Raw genomic sequence first — 22,943 nt, forward strand, 5'->3', positions numbered from 1 at the left:
ACTTGGATAAACTGATTCAGAGCCAAGTGGGAAGAGAAAGGAGAACAACTTATACAATAACAAGCATATTTTAAAGGACACGATGTTGAAAGACTTAGGAAATCTCATTAATGCAATGACACAGACTACACACCTCTAGAGAGTGCAGACTCAGATATTTTTTGAGACATGACCAATGGAGGAATTTGTTTTGACTGACTATTCATACTTCTCACAAGAGTTTTTTCCCCTCTTATTTTTATGGATAAGGAGATGAGTGAGAAGAGAAAATACATCTTTGTTAAATGAAAACAAATTAATTTTAAAAAAACATGGTTAAAACTCTCAGAAGGAAAGCAATGACCACTTCCAAACAGGATGGCTTAAAAAACCAATCAAGTCAAACTCACTCTCATCTGCTTTTTTAGCAGGGTTACCAGATTGGTAGATCAAAGCAATGACACAAACACAGTATACACAGTTAATCAAGGGCCCTGACAAAGGCTTCTCAAGTCTTTTTGGAAAAGCCAGTTTATCTGAATTGTAGCAGTTCTATAGATCTGGAATGCTGATAACCTAAACCCAAAGCGTGGGGATTAATGAACTGATCAACCTAGAGATTACCCTCCAGTGAACGGAACCAGGGAACCATCAACCCCATTCTGCTCAACATGGTAACTAACCACCTGGCTAAGCTATCTGCAGCGTGCTTATCACACGTGCAGGGGATATAAGGCAACGGAACACTAATGACAAAACTGGGATCCACAAAGACCTCAAGAGGCTAGAAAGATAAGCTGGATCTAAGATAAGGGAATTTATTTAATAGAGCTATTTAAGGTCTTCAATTGAGTTCCAGGTGGAGGATAGAGGAGTCAGGGATACATAGTTCACATGAAAAGGATGAAGAAGTTTTCATGGACACCAACAGGCCTGTGAGCATTAGCATTAACAGAAGCGGCTGATTCAGAACAAAGGGATGCTGTCAGGCTTGCTGCAAATCCTCTGCCAGGGTCAAGCTACAACAGGAGGCTGGGGGCCTGAGTGCCATGTCTTAGGAGAATACAGTGACAGACTAGATGGCATCCAGAAGAGTCATTAGGAACATGAAGGGGTTAATGATGAGTGAAGGAAGTGGAGACAGATGGCCTGGGGAGAGAATGCCTGGAGAAACAGGACAGCTATCCTTAAGAATCTCACGTCACCATAAGGATGTGGGATGAACCTTCTTGGATTTGCCACCAAGGGCAAGATCAACACCAGTGAGTGGTCTTACACAAGGAAAAACTTGCAAATGAATGAAAGGCTAAGGCTAGACAGCCAATTCAGGAGCCTGGACAACTCCAAAGAGACAGAATCCTGGGTTCAAACTGCTACAGACAGGACCTTGGTTAAACATGTGCATTCATCCTTCGTTGCCTGAAGAAGACCACGCCATCATAGAAATGATGACATGACTTGCACTTGACTTTGTTTTGAGTGAGGGAGGGCTGTGCAGGTCACCAGCCTCACTTCTCCTCCAGAGCCATCTGAATCCAGTGACCAGATATTCATCAGGATGACTGGAGATGACCCAGGATGAGGCAATTGGGGTTAAGTGACTTGCCCAAGGTCACAAAGATAGTGAGTGCCAAGTGTCTGAGGTAAGATTTGAACTCAGGTGTTCCTGACTTCTGCACTGGATGCACCACCTAGCTGCCCCTATCTTGCTTAAATAATGGCTCTGTGAATGGGTGTTTTGGCCAATTTATGTTTTTTGGCTAACTGAAAGTTAATCCTGAAATCCTTTTTTGCTTTATTAATAAAAAACTATTTTTGCAATAAACTCTCTCCCCTGTCCTACGCATAAGGAACAGACTTTCATCATATTGTGGTGACTTGCAAAGCCACAAGGCATCCTTAGGAACACAGAACCATGGTCTTAGTGATGGGGCCTGTCCATTCACCAGTACAGCATGCCTGCTGTCCACCCTTGCCCATCCTGTGACTCTTATCATAGGACCAGAGAGTTAGAACTAGAAGGGACTTTGGAGATCATTCAGTGCAACCACTGCATTTTACACCTGCTCAGGGTCACATGGCTGGTGTTAGTGGGACAATCTGAACCCAGATCCTCGTGGCTCCCAATCCAACCCTCTCTCCTAGGCTTTCTTGTCCATGTCCTTCCATAGAGCCTCCACAGATGATCGTTTCCAAATAGGAAGAAGTCCAGAAACCTTGAATGTATCCTACAAATTCTACCTGCAATCTAACCTATTCTTTTCCTCTTGGGAGGTCCAGCAGATCGGGACAAATTGTCCTAGCCCTAACACAAAGCCTTACAGTGGCTGGCTTTGATAAATCTCTGATGTCAGGAGACTTTCTTGTCATTTCTTTCTTTCATTACAGAAAGATAATCTGAGCAACTGAGGATTTTAGTGTGAGTCTATGCATGAGAGCTCTCTGCATTCTGCAGGGGTTGCAAAGCTGTCTCTACTATAAGGAGGCTCATTACTGCTTCTTTTCCAAATAGCATGAGGCAATTTTCTATGTCCCCAAAGTCCCCAGTGCCACATATGTAAAGAAGTCTATTTCATGGGTAATCATGTATTTTCCGTCTGCAGAAATCACTTAAAAATTAGACTATGACCATAGGTAATTTATATCAAAAATGCTTTTTTGAAATTCTGATTCTTCTTGCCCTATATATGAAAGGCACAGGTGACAGCCTTCCAAGATTTATCAAAGCTTTGCTTTTTTTTTTTTTAAAGGCAAGAAACAGAAAAGAGAAGTGGGGCTTTGTTGTTTTTCACAAGAACTCAACCCTCTCTCTCCATCCCTAACGGTCTCCAAAGAACAAACGATTCAAGAGCTTTATCCTACCTTGCTTAAGTGCACCTTCCCCAGCTCGGATGAAAGAGATTTCATTAGAATCCACCATGTGGTGAGCTCCATCTTGTACAACAAATCGAACCCCAGATATCCGGTGACCTGAAAGGGGACCTTTCTCACAAGCATCCAGGAACCCCTGAAAAAAATTATATGAGAGAGAGAGAGAGAGAGAGAGACGGAGAGGGAGGGAGGGAGGGAGAGAGATGGAGAGGAAGGGAGAGAGAGAGAGAGAGGGAGAGAGAGAGAGAGAGAGAGTGTGTACACAGCCTCCAAAGTGAGTGATTCTTCACAACCTTGGCAAGAACCCCAGACACCCCAAGGTTTGAAAGTTGACTAATACTTCTTGAACACCATTACTTGGGCGTAAGACTTCTAGTGAATAATGAATGAGACGCTATTTTACAACTCTACTGCACAGGTATTATAGCAATAAGAAGAAAGAGTCTGCATCTTTAGTGTCTTCCCTTCACTGCAATTACTTCATTTCTGCAGCCCGTCACAAAGAGAACACTATGATGATTTCCCAATGAGGAAACCAAGGGAGGGAGAAATGAAGCCACTTCATGTCCCTCTACAAAACCTCCATCAGAACTGAATTTGCAGTACAGACCCCAATCTCTCCAGTAGTAGATCATGCCTTTAAATGGCCTACAACATCAATAAGGACCAAAGGGAGGAGATGACAATAATAACCTTCCCCTTCCATGGAGCTGTAACATAAGAGTAGATTTCAGTTAAGCTTTATAAATTTCAGTTCTATGTAACTAAAAAAAAAAATCTTTGTCTACTGGAGGCAGGCTACTGAACAGACAACACTGGAAAGTGTGCAAAGCACACATATGACCGACATAGGAGCACAAAGTAAAACTCAAACTCCAGAGAAGTGTTAGACACCGTTACCTAAGTTATGCAGTTATGCCTGTCAGTAAGGAACCTTTCATTTAAAAGGGGTGGGGGGAGAGAAATTTGGAATTAAACAAGAAACAAAAGTCCATTGCAACTTTAAATTCTACCCAAAAACAAATCAGCAAAAGTCCATGAAACTAAACATACATAATAACTTCTCAAGATTCCAGTTTTTAAAAATTATTTTACTACGACTTATTAGCAACCAACTAAGCATTTTCAAGTTATTATCAGATACTTAAAGTTTACTATCATTAAGAAAGCAGGATCTCTTACTAACCTTAAAAAGGCATCAATTTATTGGCCACATGGCCATACAATTAAAGAACAGAAATTTCTCAAATCAAACGAGAAGTCAGCTATAAGACCAAAGTTATAATTAAGGCAATGAAATCAGAGAGGAATGAGGTAAGGTGTTAAGACACACCAGAGTTAACTTTCTTACCTTTTCTATGGCAGGAATAAACTGCTTTGGAATATTCGTCCCATAGGTTTTATCTACAAATTCCAGCTTGGTGTAGTTCTCAGGTTCCAGAGGTTCTAGGACGCCTATCACTTTCCCGTACTGGCCAGCACCACCAGATTGCTTCTTATGAGTAAAGTCAAACCTGTACAAGTAGAGACACACAAAAATGACAGCATTACTTTCGGTGGACTCAGGATTTCATCAATGTGGCTTCTCCTAGCCCCTTCTCCCTCTGCCCCTCGGGGTGGTTCCTGGCAATGCTTTCCCGTGGATCCCCCGAAAAGAATCCGCCCTGTGCCCAGAGTTTTCCTCTGGCACCTTTCTGTGTTTCTGAGGCATCAATGGATTACTCCAGCCCCCTGCCCAATGCCATCCACGCCTTCTCAGCAGTTCCTCCACAACACTTGTTATCATTAAAATTCAGGAAATTTCTACCACATCTCTTTCCTTCAGCAAACAAAAAGGGGTCCCTTGGACTAAAATTCTACAGGAGAATTCAGCCGAGGTGGGTCAAGAATGAAGTTGTAAAGACGTGAAGAAAAACAATTTTACTGAAGAGTTAAAACACGTGGTAGGTTAAGCCAGGTGTGCAGTGGCCTGGTTGCCAACAGCTTAGACCAGAAAAGGAGATGCAGAGGATAAGGAGGCAAGGCCAGGTGGTTACAGGATAACTCTTAGGAGTATGGCCTGGTCCTGTAAAAAGACGGGTAGGCTGCTAAGCTGAGAACAATCAAAAGGAGATGACTGTCTTTTAAAGGCCTATTGAAGGAAAGAGGAAAACCCAAGCAGGGCAAGGTCTCCTGCTTAGGATGGATGGGATGATGTCCACAACCAACAGAGAACAAAGAGTTGCTCAGTTCACATTTTACAAATGTTTTCCCTACCCAAAAGACGGACCTTTGGAAAGGGTAGAATCAAAAGGGCTCCTAAGAAGTTGATACCCCAAATGTCTTCCCCATTTTCCCATTAGTGCCCAGCACCACCTTTCTCAGTGTCATATTTCCCTCCTCTCTCTCACCTCCCCTGCCCCCATGCCAAATCTTGTCCTTCCTACCTTCCCAACAGTCCTCACATACATCCCCTCTGCCCTCATGATGCTCCCATCCTGGTGCAAGCCCTGACCACCTCTCACCTGGACTACTGCAAACATTTGCCTGCCTCAAAACTCTCTCACTCCAGTCCACCCTCCATTTATTCACTAAAGTGATTTTCCTAAAGCGTGTGTCCCACCATATTACTGCCCAAAGTCAAAGCTGTCTGTTTGGCACAGGCACAGTAAAAAGCCTTCCCATCTTCCTAATTTTCTTACACTCCCCCCTCTTCCTTGTCCTCTGTGATTCAGTTATTCTGACTACTTGCAGTGCCCCACACACAGCACTACATCTCCTGACTCCCTGGGCCTTTTCACTGACTGTCCATCATATCTGGAGGGCAGCTGGAGGCACAGTAGAAAGAGTTCTGGGTCTGGAATCAGAAGACTCCTCATCAGAAGACTTCCTGAGTTCAAATCTGGCCTCAGGCACTTACTAGCTGTGTGACCCTGGACAAGTCACTGAACCCTGTCTGCCTTAGTTTCCTCATCTGTAAAACGAGCTGAAGAAGGAAACAGCAAGCCACTCCAGTATCTTTGCCAAGAAAACCCCAAATGGGTTCACAGAGAGTCAGACACAACTGAAAAAACAACTAAATGACAACATTGAGAATGCTCTCCCTTTGGCCTTCCCCGGTCCCCTCTCTAAGTTTCAGCTCAAATTAATCTTCTACAGGAGGTCTTTTTCAGTTCCAACTCCCCTTTCTTTGGACCCCAATATGCAGCACAGAGTCTGGCACATAATCAAGTAAATGCTTATTGCCCCTTACTACCTGACCGGTGATGAATTCAAATCACCTGACCCAGATGAAGTCTAGCCCTGAATACTCCAAGAATGAACAGATGGGATTATGAGCCACAGTCAGTGATATCCAAGAGACCAAGAATGGGAGAGGTTCTGAAAGCATGGAGGACAAATGCTGGTCCAGTTTACAAATCACAGGCCAGGGAGCTTAGCTTCAATTTCTCAGAAAATTCTAGATGGCTCAAGGAACAATGAGAACACTCAAGTCCAGGTCATGCCCTAGGGATCTTCATGCCTTTTCTGACCAGTTCCTAACTGCTTTATCAGTGCAATTCTAGAGACATCCTTTACCTGGGTTTTACCAAAGTTCCATTTTCTTGATAAAGCACCCCATTTTATTCTTGGTAGGAAGCTGCCAGTGGAGTGCAGGCATTTGCTCTGGCCCTGTGCAGTATCACACTTTTATCAGTGAACCAGATAAGAGTGCAGAGGGCACCAAGCTAGGAGGTACAGCAAAAACAGGGAGTGATCCAAAGGATTCAAGAGGCTCCTGACACGTTATAGTGATGGGCTCAATGTAACAAGATGAAATCCATCAGGATTGAAATGTGTACATGACGACAAAAAACCAATTTCACAAGGATAAAATTGGCAGGAAGCACGGACAGACAATTTTTGTTCTGAAAAAGATCTGGGGATTTTAGTGGACTGTAAGCTGAACAAGAGTGATGTGGTAGGGGGCTGCAGGAAGGGTATAGGGAGAGTCCCATTAAAATCTATTCTTGTCAGATCCCCCGTAAAGTACTACGTTCCATTGTGGGTGCCATGTTCTAAGGGAGCGTCCTTAGGTGAGCAGGAGAATGTCCAGAGGAGGGCATCCTGCAAGGTGGAGGAGGAGGAGACTGCAGGGACAGGGTAGCTGTCTTCAGGCAACCTGGGGGGGGGAGGGAGAGAAGATCAGACTGCTCTCATCCGGCCCAGAGGACAGAGAAAAGAGCAGAGGAACAAGTAGGACCAACATCAGGGGGAACTTCCTAACGAAGATTGCTGTCCAAGAGTGAGACAAGTTGCCCCTGGAAGTCATGAAGCTGAGGCCTGACAACTCATCAGGTCGGTTGGTTGGTTGTTGTCCTTCGTCTTTGAAGAGGACCAAAATGACATCACCTTGATAAAGTGAAATTTCAGTGTGCCCTACTGCGACTGATCAGACCAATTCGAGCTTGGAATGCTCTACCACAGGTTGGGCACAGATAGTCTGTGTGACTATTTGGGGTGAATGTCCCAAATTTGTGCATCCTGTGTTTACTTTGTGCTGTCTCAATAGAGCTCATAGAGCACAGCCCTCCTTCTGATGTGGGCATGCCATGCTGAGTGGTCCTGTGCCAGTGTCTCCCATGTTGCACAGTTCAATCCAAAATTCTTGAGACCTTAAGAGTGTCCTTGTATCATTTCTTCTCTCCACCATGTGATCACCTGTCCCAAGTGAGTTCTCCATAAAATAGTCTTTTTGGCAAGCGTACATTTTGCATTTCAACAACGTGCCCAGCCCATCAGAGTTGCACTCTCTGAAGCAGAGTTTGAATACCTGGTGGTTCAGCTTGAGCAAGGACTTCAGTGTCTGGTACCTTATCCTGCCAGGTGATCCTCAGAATCTTCCTAAGACAGTTCAAATGGAAGTGATTCAGTGTCCTGGCATGGCACTGGTAGACTGTCCATGTTTCACAAGCAAATAACAATGAAGTCAGCACAACGGCTCTGTAGACCTTCGGTTTGGTAGTCAGTCTAATCCTTCTTCTCTCCCAAACTTTTCTTCGGAGCCTCCCAAACACTGAGCTAGCTCTGGCAATGTGTGCATCAACCTCATTGTCAATGTGTACATCCCTGGAAAGTACACTACCAAGGTAAGTGAACTTATCCACAGCATTCAAAACTCCTCCATTTGCGGTAACTGATGGTTCCGCATATGGATGGTGTGGTCCTCATCAGGCAGACTTCAGGCAGAGGGTAGCCTCCTTCCTGGTAGCATGGGCTGAACTCCACAGCAGCGTTAGTCCTTTCTAACTCTCAAATTCTGTGATTCCTAGAATCCCTGACTTTCTTCCAGGCTCAGTTCTCTGGGAAGCCTCCTCAGCTACCCCTCAGGAGCCAGCTCCCCCATTTACCCTGTATCAATTTGGCACACACTGCTCATGTACCCTCTGTTGGCTCACCCATACAGTCACCCGGAGGGGTGGGCTCAGTTCGGCTCTGAGGAGCTTGGGAACTGATTCGTTTCCCTTCTGACCTGAGTCTGAAACACCTAGGAATACCCAGGTGGGGGAGCCCAGTGGGTAGCTGCTGACCTGGATTTGGTGCTGGCGAGACTGGGGTAGAGGGTATAATTTGGGGAGCTTTCTGTACCGAGGTAAGCGAGTTACTTAAGCTGAAAACCCCAACTCTGCAGGAAAGGAGCAAGCCACCAGAACCACTTCCCCAGGGCCTACTAACAGGTTTCAGGAGAGAAAGCATGGCCCGGGAGGCAAAGGGCAGGGTCCCGCCCGGTCCCGCCCAACGCGGAGCCCTTGCCTCCGGGGAAGCACGACAGTAAAACTAAAAAGAAAATCCCCAGGGGGAGGAGAGAGGGGAGGTCCGCCCCGGCCGCCGAGGAACTAGAGGAAGCCAAGTCGGGAGGAGCCCAGAGGTCTGACCCGCTGGCCAGGCCAAGAGGGCAGCGCAGCCCAGCCCAGCCTAGGGCCCAGCGCAGCTTCCTGGAGCCCGCCCGGAGGAGGGGCAGGGGGAGGGCAGGAGGGAGGGAAGGCGGGCAGGAGGGAAGGAGGAGGGCGGAGGGAAGGTGAGCCCGCCCCGCCCTCGCCGCCCAGCCCGCCAGGGGCTGCGTCCTTTCCCGAGTCTCCACATCCTCTGCCCATCGGTCCGTCTCCGTCGGCGGGCCCCGCAGCCCCGGCCCCAGCCCCAGCCGCGCCCCGCAGCCCCGCAGCCCCGCAGCCCCGGGCCAGGGATGGAGATCCCCCCGACCCACTCCCCCGCAGCCCGGGCGGCCTCGGTGGCAGAGAACTGCATCAACTACCAGCAGGGGACCCCGCACAAGGTGTTCCTGGTTCGGACGGTCACCCAGGCCAGCGTGGAGGTGAGTGCCCCGGCCCCCGCGGGGCACGGCCCGGCTGGGCAGTCCCGTAGCCAGCCCCGGGGCCGCTCCCACTCCAGCCCGAGAACCAGCAGCAGGCGGAGGGGGGGCCAGGTCAGCCAGGTGCGCCCGCCCCGGCGCCCCAAGACAGAGCACGCAGGCAGCGGAGCTGGGGGCCCGAGGCTGGCGCACCACGGAGCCAGGAATGCCCGATGCCATCCCCCGGCCCGGGCCCCTCCCCACGGGCTGGCTGCCCGCTAACAGCCTCCCAGCTGTCGGCTCCCGAAAGCCTGGCTCTGGATCGGCTTACACCGTCGGCTGCGAACGCAGCCTTTACGGACCCCAGGGAGGGCATTTCCCGGGATTTCTCACTCCCTAGAGCCCCCTTGCCCAGCCCGGGATCCCTCCCCAAGCCCCCGGCTCCCGTGCGGCCGTTCGGACCCAGCCCTGCCGCTAGCCGGCATTCATCGGGCTAAGGGTGCGGGGGTGGGGGAGCTGGACAGGGCCAAGCTTGCCCCGAATCCCTGCCGCAGATACCCACAGTAACACCCCTTCACTGTCTCCTATGGTCCCAGGCCCCCTAACGAACTAGCCCGGACTGCCCCCACCCCCACCCCCCAACCAGAGAAGGAGAAAGACTTCCTTCTCTCCCCTTCCCTTCTCTCTACATGGTCATTCAGGACATCCCAGGGAGCGGACATAAGTACCACCTGAAATTTTCTGTGGAAGAAATCATCCAGAAAGTAAGTAACCCTTTTTAATGTAATTTGTTTATAACACCTCAAATAATCTTTGAACAGAACAAGATCGGATGAAATCCTTGCCCCCTAAATAAATACTGATATTAACCATATTGGAGAAGCTTTGTGGCCTGTACACTCAAAGACCCAATTGGAAAATAGTCATTTTTGCTGCATTATATATAAAACAAATCATCTATTTCACTTTAGTTTCCATTTTAAACAAGGTATGATCATGGGTAGCCTGATTTTGTGGATGATATAAGTACCCGGCTTTACTGGAAATTCCTTGAAGGAATGTGGTTTTTTTCTACTATAATTGCTTTCCTCATTCCTATTCTGATTTACAAGGGGTTGGAGAGAGGGGGGAGGAACATCTACTTCCAGATATCTATGAGTAATAACATGTCCAAATGATAACTATTGGACAAATATCCTTTAAAAACATAATAGCAAAGATCGTAAGATGGTAAAAGGCTTACTAAAACATTAATATGGCAAGAAAAGAGAAGTGCGAGCCACTGCCCTGATAAAGGCTGATAGGAGGCTGTTGCAGAATTTAAGTTCTGACTTGGGTACAAGATGTTAAACAGGGTCAGATAAGAATGATTAAAAAGACATCCAAGTTGCTAGACAACCAACCACCTTTAAAAGAATATTATCTGTTGCTGCCATCTCCTAAGGGATGAGAGATGAGGTACTTTAAGAAGTCAATAATAAACCTAAATGTTTGATTTTCCTTCTTGTGGTGCCATTAGCACATCACTTTGCTAATGTAAAGGGAGGGGACTCAGGGCAATTTCACTTTCAAATCTGATTCTGCAAATGGTTAGTATTCATATTTAAAAATATTTGGTGTTACAATGCAAAATGAATTAGGAGAATTCCACAGGATATTTGCATTTTTAGAAATATAAATGCATGTATGTGTGTGTGTGTATGCATGCATACAACTGTACACGCATACATCGGGGCATTTAAATGGTTCTTCTGGAAGATGGCACAGTGGGGCCAAATAAGTCACCCTGATGAATGGAAGCCCTAATAAATGGATGCCCAGATTAATCATAGAACCAGGCCCAAAGCCACAAAAAGACAATAGTATTTTTTGAATTCTGAACCAGAACACCAGAATAAGACCTTTACTGCCTTCTACAGATTTGAACTTTGTGCAAATATATTTTCAACAGCAAATTACTGTGAACTGCCAAGCACAAGTGCTCTACCCCACAGCTGGACAAAACACTGCACCAGAAGTGGACTTTACATTTGAAGGGGAGATTGGGAAGAACCCAGATGAGGAAGACAATCAATTTTATGAGAGACTCAAATCCATGAAGGAACCACTGGAAGCAAAGAATATTCCAGGTACGTGTGTGTGTGTGTGTTTGTTCATCCTTCGTTGCCAAAGAAGACCATGCCATCAGAGAAATGATGACATGACTTGCACTTGACTTTGTTTTTAGTGAGGGAGGGCTGTGCAGGTCACCAGCCTCACTTCTTCTCCAGAGCCATCTGAATCCAGTGACCAGATATTCATCAGGATGACTGGAGATGACAACTGGGGTTAAGTGACTTGCCCAAGGTCACACAAGCTAGTGAGTGTCAAGTGTCTGAGGTGAGATTTGAACTCAGGTCCTCCTGACTCCTGGCGCTCTATCCAATGCACCACTTAGCTGCCCCATTCCAGATACATATAAAAATGGTACACCTCATTTTCTAATTTTTAAGGTAAAATGGAGTCATCCTTGACCCAACTGTAAAATACCAGCAGCTATTCACATTGCACAAAAGCCCTGGGAGTGAGGCAGGACAAGTGAGCACCACCTCCAATGGACAGATGAGAACCCCAACCAGGGTCCCATAGCTAGAAAGAGAGAAGGCCAGGGATTGATCCTGGGTCTCCTGATGCCAAGCTGACTGTTCAGGGCAGCATCCCCCTGGCTCCCTCTCAGCAGGTTCAGTTTTGGAACAAATGGAGACTGAGTCAAACAACGAGGGGGTGCTTAAGAGTGGGCAGGCAGTGGCTTTTTATGGTTTTCCTGCTCATAACTCTGGAGACTCTCAACTCTCTACAGCTGAGAGGAACATGTTTCCAAGAACTTGGAAAGTTCTACTTCTGATTTGGAATTGTGCACCAAAAATGATGGCTGCATTTAACCATACGAATGTTTCCCCCAACAGACAGTTTTGGGAACGTCTCTCCAGAAATGAAGCCAGTCCGACACCTAGCCTGGGTTGCCTGTGGCTACGTTATATGGCAGAATTCCACAGAGAACACATGGTATAAAATGGCAAAAATACAAACTGTCAAGCAAGTGGTGAGTAGTATTTTGGACCATAAACCATTTGGGATAATTCTGAAGTTCCACTGTGACCGTATAATTAGCAAAACAGACAGATATAGATGTCCCAAAATCAATGCTTAGACACCCACTCTGAGGGGGAGAAAGCAGGTAAAAGAATAACACAGATCATCGATATTGGCCTCTGGGATGTGAGGATGACACTCTGCAGCACACTTTTCTAGACAGCTGTTTCAGGCTGAGAGGAAATTTAATTTTCATTTCTTGAACACCAGTTGAGGAGACAGCATGGCAAGGATAAGGGGGCAGTATATTTTCCTGGGGACCAAAGGTTTGCTGCAGTACTCATGCAGAGGCAAAGTGGTACTGTGAGAGTACATGCTCCATCTATGACAACGACCAAAAGGCAAAGCTCTAGAACCCTGAACAACTAGAGACAGATAATAATGCAATCCCTAGGTTTTATATATATAGACGTATATACACAAACACATACATAAAAACATACACACGCACGCACACACACACACACACACACACACGCCAATATGTATTAGTAGGAGTTCACCACATCAGTGAAAGTCCAGGTCTCATGCACGCTCACCCACAGTCATGTGCTTGTCTCCTCCCAGCTCTTAACTGCATCTCAGCACTGCTACTTTTTCCAATGAGGAATTTCTTTAGAACATATTGCCTGGACGTAGGTTTTCTATTAAGTCATTTATTTCTTGCTATTTCAGTTTCAAATTTTTTAGTCACAATACTTGATGATTTTAATCCTTTCAGTTTTATTAGTAATTCCATATTCTGTATAGAATTAGTTTTACTTTATTAAAGATACCCAACAAATACTAAAATTACTCTCCCAAATTGTGTGCCCCCTCACGTTTGGCACTTGTCTTTTTCAACTTAATATTTGCAAAAGGACCGTATCTGCTCTAAGTCATGGGCTCCTCCTGACAACTTTGTCTGAGCCTTCCAAGGTCTGTAAATCGAACATCACTCCTGTTATTACTATATTATGGAGCTGTTACAAATTTTTGCTTTTTAGCTTCAAAAGTCAAAAAGGGAGACTATTAACTCTATAAGGAGTTGAATTTGAAGGGAAGGAAAAAAGGGTGAAAAAACCCCTGCCTGAAAATAATTACCTTTTCACTAGCCTTTCATTAAAGTTTTATTTTTCACATAAGTAAAAATTCAAATGCAGAAGTACCACAAAGCTACATAATTAATGACTTCTACAACAGGAACAAAACCCTTTAGCTAACTGGTTGCATATGGGTGACTTGTTTTGTCACATGAGAACACTCACAGTGGACTTGGAATGGGGAGTATTCCTCCCCATTGGCTCATACAAATTTTAAATGACCCTTAAATCCAGATTGTAAGAATTGTTCTGTCCAAACTCAAAGCTATGTTACATTACCAGCAATATTATGTTGATGACCTAATATTCTGGGCTTTAGTTTCCTTCATCCATATTTCTTTACTTCATAATAACCCATGGAGAAATTAGAAACAAGTATTATTTCCTTTTAAAAAAGCACAAGAATTGAGGCACAGAGAAATTATGGACCTGATAAAATTAACAAGAGAATGAAACCCATAAATAACCACCTGATTTTTTTCATAGATCCCTGCTTTTTAAACGGTCTTACAAAATGTCACATCCATAAAGTATTTTTAGGAATTTTATGAAAGACAGCCTGGACCAAGACTAGAACATTGAGTCGCACCAATTACCTTAACAGAAACGTTCCAGTTTTTCAAGAAAAATGTCTCGCTACTCTAGAAGGCAGACTATTGGCTGCATCCCCTTAACAGTCAAAGGAAATGGTTCTGCAGAGCCAACCAAAAGCAAAGCCCCCTTCCCTGTTTAAGACATTCACCGCCTATTCACATAGAAAAGATCATGAAGCAGCATTTTATGTTGAGAGCCAGGAAGGCCTTCTGAAGCATCCAAGCCAACTCATTCAAACAGGAACGCTCCTTGTGTGACGATGCACTCCCCTCTGCAATCACCAGAAAACAACCCTATCCCCTCAAGAGTAAGACTATTCTAATATAGAGACTAGTGGTCTTAAAGAGCCAGAGGCTCTACTCATGGGATAAACCAATGTCTAATTAGTTTCCCTTAATTAGAAAAGTCAGTAAACATATACATTGTGTTTATCCCAACTTCTAGATTTAGAAACATGTGTTTGCTTTACTACAAATAACTCATTTCAATAACTGATTGTCCCTTGAGCTCCACATTCATGAATCATGATGGATGCTGTCAGAGTTCTTAAATAATAAACTAGTCTTTTAACAGTTCTCATGCAGCTGTCACAATAACGAGCAGCTAACACAAAGCACACAAACAACACCGATGGTGGCAAACAGCAATCATGACAAGAGTGCTGGAGTTAGAAAGTGAATGCAGAGCTGGGAGGGACCTTAGGGGTCGGAAGAGGAAACTGAGGCCCAAAGAGCTGCCTTGACTTGGCCCATGCTCCAGAGCTAAGGCAAGAGCAGACCCGTTTGGGACTTATATGCAAGCCCTGTGCCGATCGCTCTTCTCCATCATTCCAGACTGCCTAGTTTGGAGCCATTTGTAATCGACAATTTATGCATCTCAGAATGAAAGCTGATTTCCTTTTCAGGAAAAAGTGACTTTTTTTTTTGCTAAGGAAAAGTATGTTTTCAATGCGGGCTGTCTTTAATTTTTATTCCAGAAAAGAAACGATGATTTCATTGAATTAGACTACACCATCCTACTTCATGACATTGCATCTCAGGTAAAGTAACACCACCACATCCTCGCCTCAGGAACTGAGCTTTTAGGGAGTCCTGTGTGACTTGGGCAGCTGGTCAGTAAAGGGACTCTCAGCTGCTAATGCCCTTCCCTCAGAGATGACCTTGTCCCCCCCATTCCTGAAGATAGGAAGGCTTTCCTCTTTTTCCTCTGAGTTCCAGCCACTTCCCAGAGACCTGGCACATAAAGTCCCCGTGGATTAAGTGACTGACCCATCGGCACAGCTCACAGGATGCCTCGCATTTCTTTTCGTAAAAGGCCAAATGTTTCCTTAAATATCTTAAGAATTTCATCTTTACATTTAATTTCTGCTCCCCAGGAAATGATTCCTTGGCAAATGCAAGTCCTCTGGCATCCCCAGTATGGAGTGAAAGTCAAACACAACAGCCGCCAACCCAAGCAGGCCCCAGTGGAATAAAGAGCCGCTCAAGTCACGGATGTGCTCACTTGTGCTGTTCAGCCAGCCCCCCTTAGCCTGGGAACCAAACTCTTCCCAACATAGTAACATATCTGTGTCTAGACGGCAGTGTGCTATTGTGTAGACGCCATAATAAACCACTCAATCAATGCCTAACTTGATTAATGGTGCAGCGTACTTACGGTACGGGTCCGGTGATGCTTTCTCGAAAGGCCACTTTGGGCTTTCCAGTGACACAAGGGCAGCCATATTCTCTCTCCATCCTCTGGGGAAAGAGATAACTGAAAGTAAACAAGTTATTCCTATATATCAGAAATGTTTACAATCCAAACACCTCACTGCAAATTGGATTTTTAGGTCTACACTGGAAAGTGGAATAATTGTGAATTCTGAAGCTAGAGTTAGCCTCATTAATTCTGAACTACTACCTGAGAATAGGTGTTAATTAGACTGCGACTAAAGTGTCATTTACCTAAGCTTAATTAGCAAACCATTCATAGATGGTGCAAATTAATATAAACCAGTTTGCTGGGAGTTAGGGTAGAGTGTGGCGGGCACAGAGGGGAGCATGATCAGTGGGCAGAAGCATCTGCTTTTATGAAGTTGGGATGTTAATTCTATATATATATTTGTATCTATCTATCCATAAAAGAAAGTAACCAGACAGAGAGTTGGCAAGCGCCTATGAGTAACTGAAAGCAAACAAACTCTGCATCTCTACAAGAGCTACAAAGAGTTTCTTTCCAATTCAAATTGGCACTCTTCCTAATTAAATAACATTAGTGAGTGTCTGCTAGAAGCTAAAAAAAAGTATTTGAAATTCACTGGAATATAATGCAGGAAAATAAAAGTATGGGCATTATGAGGCTTTTCACTATTTTTAATATGTTAATATATTTTTAAAAAAATACAGATCAAATGGGGCAGGTTTTTTTTTTTTACAATACAGTTAAATCATACAAACTAAATTATAGGTTTCCAAAACCTACGCAAGTCAGTAGGCCATTCTTTGAGAGGTCAGGAATCTTTGGAGAAATCCCTGCTCACTCTCTCTTCAGCTCCCCTCTACCATCGTTTTAGCACGGACTGAAATGACCCTCCATTAAAGTCCAGATAAAAGTGGTCACAGAAGGGCAAGGAGGTAACAGGGCTCCTGGGTGAGGCCCAGTGGGTGGGCAGATCCCTACCCTTGCTACCCACACACTTTTAGAAGCTGCTGCAGAATCTGTGTCAGCAGAGTGCCAGCCTCAAAGCCAAGAGACCTGGGTTCACACGTCAACTCCAACACAGCCAGCAAGTCTCTAGACAAGGAGAAGATGCCACACTGTGCTGGTGGAGGGAGCTCCCAACATATGACAGTGACATCCCAGATCAGTCAACTCCGGCAATCCCTTTCTAGACTCCTTAGAATCGCTCTCCAATCTTGTCCTCTACAAAAGGAAAGGTATGAAACACAAAGTGCCAGGCCCTGGCCGGAGGTCCGGGAAAAGGGGACAGTGGTCATTACCTGAGCATAAATTTCCAAGTGTAGTTCTCCCATTCCAGAAACAATCGTTTCTCTGCTTTCAAGATCATAGTGGATCCTAAACGTGGGGTCTTCTCTTGTAAACCGGGCAATGCCTTTTGAAAATTTCTCTAGATCATTCTTTTCAAAGTAAAAAGCAACAAGTTACATTATTTACATAGTTTCAAAGACACAAGTTAACCTATATTTAATTCTCAGACATATTTGAATTTCAGGAACCAACCAGACTGAATTACGTAAAAAACAAACAAGTCTACTTGGCATGGTGGCTTTTTTTTTCCTTTAAGACTCAGGGTTCTGGGGGAAGGGAGACATCTCACACTCCAGCCAAATACTGGATACAGGCACAGCCAACAAGAAAAGAGGAGAGGGAGTTTTCTGCTTTTCTGCCTTTCTGTAGGGAAACAGACACCTGAAGTTTGTGTTACGCCTCACCCTCTTTCCAACTATACTGAAAAAGCGACCCATTCTGAAGAGGGAAGGGAGGTCTGAGCAAAACTGTTGAACCAGATACAAATTCTAGAAATGCCAGGCCTCCAGAAAGCCCAGGACTATTGGGGTACATTTAACATGACTGGTGTTAACATACTGCCCCACACAGCCCAAAAATTTATACCCGGACACGAACCCACAATCCAGCTGTCCAGGTTTATTTACTGACCAGGACAGAGGACAGTCCTGAAGGAATTACTGAAAAGAAAAGAATGGAAAGAAAGGTCTTCCCCTCCCCTACTGGAACCCTAGTACTAGAGGTTACACGTAGCAAGGTTTGAGTCTGTCATGATAGCAGCCTAAATGTCATCCCTACCTAGACCTAACATCCTCAACCCTCGATGACTGAGCAGATGGCAAGAGAAGGGACCTTCAGGTGACATACAATCTGCTCTGGAGGCAGACTACCTTCCATCTGTAACCACTGCCGCTGGTTTCCAGAGGGCAAATCTAGACCATCTGAGATCCAGGTCAGTAGAATGGGCTGCTAGAGGAGGTCTAAAGAGGTTTCTTCCTCATTGAAGGTCTTCAAGAGAGGCCTAAATGATTACTTGTCACTTTGTCACCTTGAACAACAAGGATTCTTGTTCAGGTTTCTATAGTTCCTTCCAACTCTGAGATGCTACAAATTTATCAATCTTGATTATTCCTCCTTGAAAACAATCCTATTGGGGCTTAGGGACAAGCATTACACACTAGCTGGGACCTCTCCAGTAACTTCTCAGGTAGTGGGGATTCATGTCAGCAGAGCTGAAGCTAAAGAGGGCAAGTGACTTCTTGCCTTGGGTCATTCAGATATCAACTGGCAAGGCCAGGACCTGAACTCACATTCTGACCCCAGACCCAGCATTTCTGCTGCTCCCCAAGATTCACCCAGTAGATCAGAAAACTCAAAGATCAACTCCAACATTAAGAAAAAGCAGCACAAAGCAAAGGAGGCTGATAAAGCAGCAGGTGGGAATGGGGCATTTGATGGTAAAAGTGCCTACCTTGTTACAAGGCTTCATTGATATGGAAATGACAGGATCAGGAACATGAATCGATTCCTAGGATCATTTAAAAAATAAGTTCTAGTTTAGGTTGGAACAGATTGGAGAACTGCACGAAGTAACACAAACTACGATCACAAGGTCAGGTCTCATATATTTTCTCCCAAACCGCCACGGAGGCAGCTGACGAACCCCTGTGGGAATCTTGGGGTGTGTGGGTATGTGTGTAGGTGTAGGTGTGGGTGTGTCCGTGTGTCTGTGTGTCTGCCTCTGGGGCTCAGTTTCCTCATTCACAAAACAAGGGCTTCAATTCATCCTGACACAGTGACCACTTATGGTGAAGTAGGTATGCAAAATCTGGGTCAGTTCAGCTCCATAATTTTCCTGTTAGATGCTTAGGTAATGATTTAAAATTTTAAAATAAAAATCCTAATTTGGAAACTTTAAAGGGCTAACTCACCAAGGAAGGGATCAGAAATCAAGCAACCACTTTACCAAGCCCCTGCTGGGGCAGGCAAGAACATAAGGACAAAAGGAAAAGGCCTTTTCTCCTTCAAGGAGCTTCAATTCTATCAAGGTGGGGAAAATGAAACTACCACTGTCCTCATCTGTGAGAGAGAGACCAGAAAACACAGAAGATCTCACAGCACAGAAACTTCTCTGGGATACCACTCTCTCTGGATCCTTATTTTTTAGTGGTTAGAAAAAAATCATCACCCATGGGACCCGAATGACCAAAATGGCAAGATTCAACACCTTTTCTGAGTTTAAATAGACTGCCAAGTCCAGTGATGGACCACTTTGCAGCAATGGGACTTACCATAGAGAGATCAATACTGTCTTTGTTTGTGAATGTATCCCCACTGGCACAGTCGATACCAAACAAGGCGAAGATATCTCCAGCATAAACTTCATCAACATCCTAGATGAAGAAAAACACAGGAGGGAGTACGCATGCGACACGTTAAAAACATAAGAAGGAAGCGCTCAATATTGAAAAGAAACAGGGCAGAAGCCCCCAATCCTTGCGTCAGCCCAACAGCAGCAAACCACACCACCTTGCTCTGAGTCTCGTTTCTGCACATGTACACTTTCGGTGCCATTTAAAACGAACCACTTAGGGAGGAGCCATGGCTACTCAGAATCAGTAACATTGAGATTGCAAGCCCTTGTGGCTAGAAAATGATTTTCTGGGGATTCAAAAGCACCACATGTGCAACTTCAATCAGATAATGAGATGTGAGACAGATATTTGCAATCCATAACTTCAAAGGAAATTCTAAGCGTAGAGGCAGGAGAATGAAGTCCATTGTGCCTAAAAATAATCTTAATTTTCAGCAGATGTAAACTGGCTGAAAACACAGGAAATCCGAGAGCAGAACGCTAAGCTTCCTGGTTTTTGTCCATTCGTATGGGCTTCATTCACAATGGTGTCATTTTCTCCCTTGCTTGCCAGGCAGCCCAAGACTAGTCTGGGCCCATAAAATAGCCAGTGAGCACACCAGGCCTGGCTTCTTTCTGTCCACGCCCTCTGCTGCCCAAATAACAGAACAGCAACAGCATGGGCCTCTCACAGATGGCTGAGGCACCTTCAGGGCCATGGGCAAAGAGAGATGGCCATACTTAGGTGGGTGCTTATGTATGTGTGCATCTGCTTTTTTGTACATATGCATACACACCTACACCTACACACTTACACACCCACACCCACCCGCACACACATCCATACACAGATATACATGACTCTTTGTTCCACAACCTTAGGCTCAGGAACATGGAGATGGAGGCTAGTATTGAGGGTGGACTCTTCTAAGTGGCAGGTGAACCCTGACCCCACAGCCCAAGCAGAAGCCCTAGGAGTACCAAACCAAAGCCTCTTCCCCAGCTTGGCCCTAAGTCTGTCCTATTTGGCAGGCTGATGGCAAACTGATGTTGGCACCAAACTGCTTTCCCCTGGGAATGGGAAGAGTCAGGAACTGTCCTTTGCACTCCAGAACACCCTGGAGTTTAGAAAGACCTTCAGTCTTATTCCAGATCCACTAGGAAGAAAATTAATCAAGCTCTTCTGGAAGGTCTGATGCCATTTCTAGGACAGATTTGTGTCCACGAAACTTCTGGACTCTCAAACCACCCCAGAAATAACTTTCACTCTATGCATCACTTTTTCCTGCTTCTGCTCCTACAACAAAACCTTGCTGAGACCCAGAGTTGATCACTCTTGACCAAGTACTGGGAAAGTGTCCACTCTCATTGACTTGGGATGTTGCTACAGACCCTCCCCAAAACAGATAAACTGGCAAGATGTGATAAACATTTGGCAGAGAATGGTTTCTTACAGGGGATTACTTTTCCTACAGCTAGGCAACACCAAGTCAGAACTAGGAGACACTGTAGGAAGGAATGTGTGTTCATCCTTCGTTGCCAAAGAAGACCATGCCATCAGAGACATGATGACGTGACTTGCACTTGACTTTGTTTTGAGTGAGGGAGGGCTGTGCAGGTCACCAGCCTCACTTCTCCTCCAGAGCCATCTGAATCCAGTGACCAGATATTCATCAGGATGACTGGAGATGACAACTGGGGTTAAGTGACTTGCCCAAGGTCACACAGCTAGTGAGTGTCAAGTGTCTGAGGTGAGACTTGAACTCAGATCCTCCTGACTCCTGCACTGGTGCTCTATCCACTGCACCAACTAGCTGCCCCTAGGAAGGAACAGCAGCAGAGAGAGGGCCAGCGCTTTTTATTAGATGGAGACCAGATCTTAGGACAAGAGGAAGGCACCAGAAGTTCAGGAGAGCAGGCACCACCTGGCCTCCATAGCGGGGCTAAGACTTGCCTCCATCATATCCGCGTGCATCCGGACGAGGCGCTGCACCCGCACCTTCTTCTTGGTCCTGGTGTTATAAATGGTGTCTCCTTTCTTCAACTCACCCTGATAATTTCGCACGTAAGTCAGCTGCCCAAATCGCCCAGCCTGGAAATGTGCGTTGGATGGGAAGGCAGACAAGAGACATGGCAAATTCAGAACTCATCACAACCGCACCATGTGTGGGGGATTTTTGTAACTACTGAACCTTCTGTACGTTTGATTCATCAACCACAGGAGAGAACAAAGTAAGTCTTCCCAGGAGCCTTAAGAGTCACTCACAAGTTCTTCAGCACTCCAAAGCAGGTCCCTCTCTTATTTCCTTCAAATCGCATCATTAGGATGAGTTTTCAAAAACTATTTAGAAAATGTTTAGCTAAAGCCCAGCCCAGTCATGTTTAGGGGGAAATAAACAGATCCCAGTGGTGTGTAAACTACTGTCTAGATGATGAAGGAGAAATCACCTTTCCTAAATCCAGCCCTCCGCAAAGACATCCAATGACATTCACGATTCTTAATCAGCATAGTGAAATTCAGCAAAAAATACAACTGACAGCTTACCTCCAGTTTAAAAGCCAAGCCGACAAAAGGCTGGGAATTATCTCTTCTGGAGCTCATTAAGACCTTGGATTTCTCATCAGAGTCCCTTAAAGTAAGTGGAAAACGTTTATACACTGTAAGACTGGAGCATTTAGCAGCTGTTATCTGAGGGCAGAGAGCATGGCTGCTCCCCTCTTTCTCAATCGCATCTCACAGCCAAAGGGACTGTAACTATGACGAGGCAACAGCAGCCTGCCAGGCCCTGCCTCTGCCTAACAAGACAGTAAGTGAACCAAAAGAAGAGGGGGGGAAAATCTCTTCAGCACTAGCACCTGCTTACAAACTTCTATCCTAGAGGAAAGAAATGAGACCTACAACATACAATATAGTATGTTCTCTATTTAGATAAAATACACGAAAAACAAGAATTTTTTCTTTTAAGTTATTTGCAGAAACTGCTATGTAAGGTTCCCTGACAACACTATCACCTGAAGTCTGAAACACCAAACCCAGTAACTTCAGCGCCCAGCCCTGTACTCAGGCCCTCTTCAGATAATGAAAATGCTTCATGCATCTCCCCTACTTACTCCTGATTAAGAATGGCATAGTTCTGGACCTCGGATGGATTGGGGAGGTAGGCGAGGACACCGTCGAGGAGAGGCTGCACCCCTTTGTTCTTCAAAGCACTTCCCACAAAAACAGGCGTAAACAATCGCTTAATGGTGGCTCTTCGGATTGCAAGCTAAAAAGACAAGAAATTACCTAAATGTTACTTCCCTTTGGCTACATTTAAAAAGTCTATTTTGTGCCTAAAATCAAGTAACTACGAGCAAATCAGTAAAACAGCAGAACTGCTTTTAGTTAAGATTCTACGGTACAGAAACCTGCAGCCATTGAAAGAGTTGGCCTCATTTTGTTAAGGTCATAATCGAAAACAGAAAGGCCACCACCCGACAGTGAATCCCGACCCCAAACACCCTGCTCCTCTTCACATGCTCTGTTCTTCCCTTGATGTGCCCCTCACTGTGCTTGGCACTGAACAAAGAAAGGCAAAAACATGCCCTAGCCTTCAAAAATTTCACACTCTGATGT

The 22,943-nt window shown here is 45.2% G+C and overlaps 2 protein-coding genes across 2 annotated transcripts in view; one reads left to right on the plus strand and one right to left on the minus strand.

Moving 5' to 3' along the window:
* The window catches only part of GFM1 (G elongation factor mitochondrial 1), a 45,923-nt gene that overhangs the window by 7,137 nt on the left and 15,843 nt on the right, over window positions 1–22,943 (minus strand). The window contains exons 7-15 of the mRNA XM_072618625.1: window positions 22,439–22,593; window positions 21,873–21,957; window positions 21,282–21,419; window positions 19,266–19,367; window positions 18,446–18,502; window positions 16,947–17,084; window positions 15,622–15,704; window positions 4,202–4,364; window positions 2,842–2,986 (exon numbers count right to left, since the gene is read on the minus strand). Coding sequence (XP_072474726.1) covers window positions 2,842–2,986; window positions 4,202–4,364; window positions 15,622–15,704; window positions 16,947–17,084; window positions 18,446–18,502; window positions 19,266–19,367; window positions 21,282–21,419; window positions 21,873–21,957; window positions 22,439–22,593 — 1,066 coding nt within the window. The remainder of the gene's footprint in view (window positions 1–2,841; window positions 2,987–4,201; window positions 4,365–15,621; window positions 15,705–16,946; window positions 17,085–18,445; window positions 18,503–19,265; window positions 19,368–21,281; window positions 21,420–21,872; window positions 21,958–22,438; window positions 22,594–22,943) is intronic.
* Window positions 8,711–15,600, plus strand: LXN (latexin). The gene is made up of 6 exons (XM_072618628.1): window positions 8,711–9,181; window positions 9,859–9,921; window positions 11,109–11,286; window positions 12,103–12,239; window positions 14,942–15,004; window positions 15,341–15,600. Exons 1-6 carry the CDS (start codon window positions 9,053–9,055, stop codon window positions 15,437–15,439), a joined length of 669 nt encoding a protein of 222 aa, XP_072474729.1. The 5' UTR covers window positions 8,711–9,052; the 3' UTR covers window positions 15,440–15,600.

Source organism: Notamacropus eugenii, chromosome 6 (assembly GCF_028372415.1).
Source record: "Notamacropus eugenii isolate mMacEug1 chromosome 6, mMacEug1.pri_v2, whole genome shotgun sequence".
NCBI lineage: Eukaryota > Metazoa > Chordata > Mammalia > Diprotodontia > Macropodidae > Notamacropus > Notamacropus eugenii.

Coding starts and splice junctions, on each gene's coding strand:
- LXN (XM_072618628.1), top strand. CDS start 9,053: ATGGAGATCCCCCCGACCCACTCCCCCGCAGCCCGGGCGGCCTCGGTG. Junction 9,182..9,858: donor TCACCCAGGCCAGCGTGGAG/GTGAGTGCCCCG, acceptor ATGGTCATTCAG/GACATCCCAGGGAGCGGACA. Junction 11,287..12,102: donor GGAAGCAAAGAATATTCCAG/GTACGTGTGTGT, acceptor TTCCCCCAACAG/ACAGTTTTGGGAACGTCTCT.